At 56.2% G+C, this 1886-nt stretch overlaps 1 protein-coding gene across 1 annotated transcript in view; it reads left to right on the forward strand.

The window, feature by feature from the left end:
• Nucleotides 1–1886, forward strand: part of KANK2 (KN motif and ankyrin repeat domains 2) — a 24436-nt gene that overhangs the window by 18939 nt on the left and 3611 nt on the right. Inside the window, exons 10-11 of the mRNA XM_008068888.2 lie at nucleotides 1054–1254; nucleotides 1336–1425. Coding sequence (XP_008067079.1) covers nucleotides 1054–1254; nucleotides 1336–1425 — 291 coding nt within the window. The remainder of the gene's footprint in view (nucleotides 1–1053; nucleotides 1255–1335; nucleotides 1426–1886) is intronic.

Consider the following 1886-nt stretch of genomic DNA (forward strand, 5'->3'; position numbering starts at 1 on the left):
GCGGCCACTGCACTCCAGTCTGGGTGACAGAGTGAGACTCCAACTCAAAAGAAAAAAAAACTAGCTGGGCGTAGTAGTGCACGCCTGTAGTTCCGGCTACTTGGAAGGCTGAGTGGAAGGATTGCCAGAGCCCAGCAGGTTGAGGCTGCAGTGGCTGGTAGCATGCCACTGCACTCCAGCCTGGGCAAAAGAGTGAGACTACTACTCTTAAAAAAAAAAGGTGGGATTTGAACCCAAGCAGTCCATGTCTAGATACCTGCTCTGACGCACCAAGCTGCCTCTGACGCACAACTTTCTTATGGAAACTGGAAAGAGTGGGCATAGGGGCCTTGCTTTTCTATTTATTTGAGTTGGGGTCTCATTCTGTTACCCAAACTGAGGGACAGTGGCACGATCACAGGTCACCATAGCCTTGACCTCCTGGGCTCAGGCGATCCTGCTTCAGCCTCTCAAGTAGCTGGGACCACAGGCTCCTGCCACCACGCCCGGCTAATTTTGTCTCATTTTTTCTAGAGAGGAGATCTCTCCATGTTGGTTGGTCTTGAAGGCCTGAGCTCAAATAATCCTCCTGCCTTGGCCTCCGAAAGTACTGGGATGACAGGCGTGAGTCTCCTTGCCCAGACTTTTTTTTCTTTTTAATAAAGTGAGGCCGGGTATGGTGGCTCAAGCCTGTTATCCCAAGACTTTGGGAGACTGAGGCAGGAGGATCGCTTGAGCCCAGGAGCTTGAGGCTGCAGTGAGCTATGATCATGCCACTGCACTCCAGCCTGGGCCACAGAGCAAGACCTTGATGCTAAAAAATTATCCAACAACCTGCTGTGTGTGGGAGTGGGTGGGCCAGGAAGAGCCCTCCTGAGGAGACCTGAGGGCTAGGAAGGTCGGGGGAGGACCCACAAGTGCAAAGGCCCGGTGGTGGGAAGGGTTGTGTGAGGTATGGAGGGAGGGTACCTATCAGCATCAGAGTACTACTTGGGAGGCACAGAAGACTCTGGAGCAGAGGTGTCCTGCCCCAGGGCCCGTGTGGGCCGTAACCCTGCTCCTTGCCCTGCCCAGGCGGGACAGACAGCCCTGATGCTGGCCGTCAGCCATGGGCGGGTGGATGTGGTCAAAGCCCTGCTGGCCTGCGAGGCGGACGTCAACGTGCAGGATGACGATGGCTCCACAGCCCTCATGTGCGCCTGCGAGCATGGCCACAAAGAGATTGCGGGGCTGCTGCTGGCTGTGCCCAGCTGCGACATCTCACTGTCGGACCGTGTGAGTCCTGCCCCGTGCAGCTGGGGGGAGGGGGGGACGGGAGCCCCACCGGGCACGGTCACAGCGGCGGATGCTATGCAGGATGGGAGCACGGCACTGATGGTGGCCTTGGACGCCGGGCAGAGTGAGATTGCCTCCATGCTGTACTTCCGCATGAACATCAAGTGCTCCGTGAGTCTCCCCACGGCAGGGCGGGGTCGGGGCCTGAGGTGGGGTGACAAGCTGGTGACGGGGGTGGCCATGCGGAGGGCCCCGTGGTCAGCTGCAGGTGGACCCTTCACACGTCCCAGGGGAGGACAGAGGCCGGGAGAGCCAGTCTACACAGTCCTGGTTGCCCAGCGGGATTCGCACTGGGGTCTGTCTGGTTCTGCATGCACACGCTCAGTCTCCAGCCAGCCATTTGAGGAATATTTGCCGAGTGCCTGTTGTGTTGAGCCCAGACCTAGTCCCTCATGGTCACAGCGCTGAACAAAACATGAAAAGGTTTGCTTTTGGTCATTGTTGTGAGCGATGGGGTCTCGCTATGAGGCACTGTGCCCAGCCTTTGTGTTTCTTTTTCTTTGTATTTTCTTCTTTTTTTCTTTTATACTCAACACCCAATCTGATGGTCTTTTTTTTTTTTTTTTTTTTGA

The sequence above is a fragment of the Carlito syrichta genome, unplaced genomic scaffold (assembly GCF_000164805.1).
Source record: "Carlito syrichta isolate Samal-C Ts95f unplaced genomic scaffold, Tarsius_syrichta-2.0.1 Scaffold311628, whole genome shotgun sequence".
NCBI lineage: Eukaryota > Metazoa > Chordata > Mammalia > Primates > Tarsiidae > Carlito > Carlito syrichta.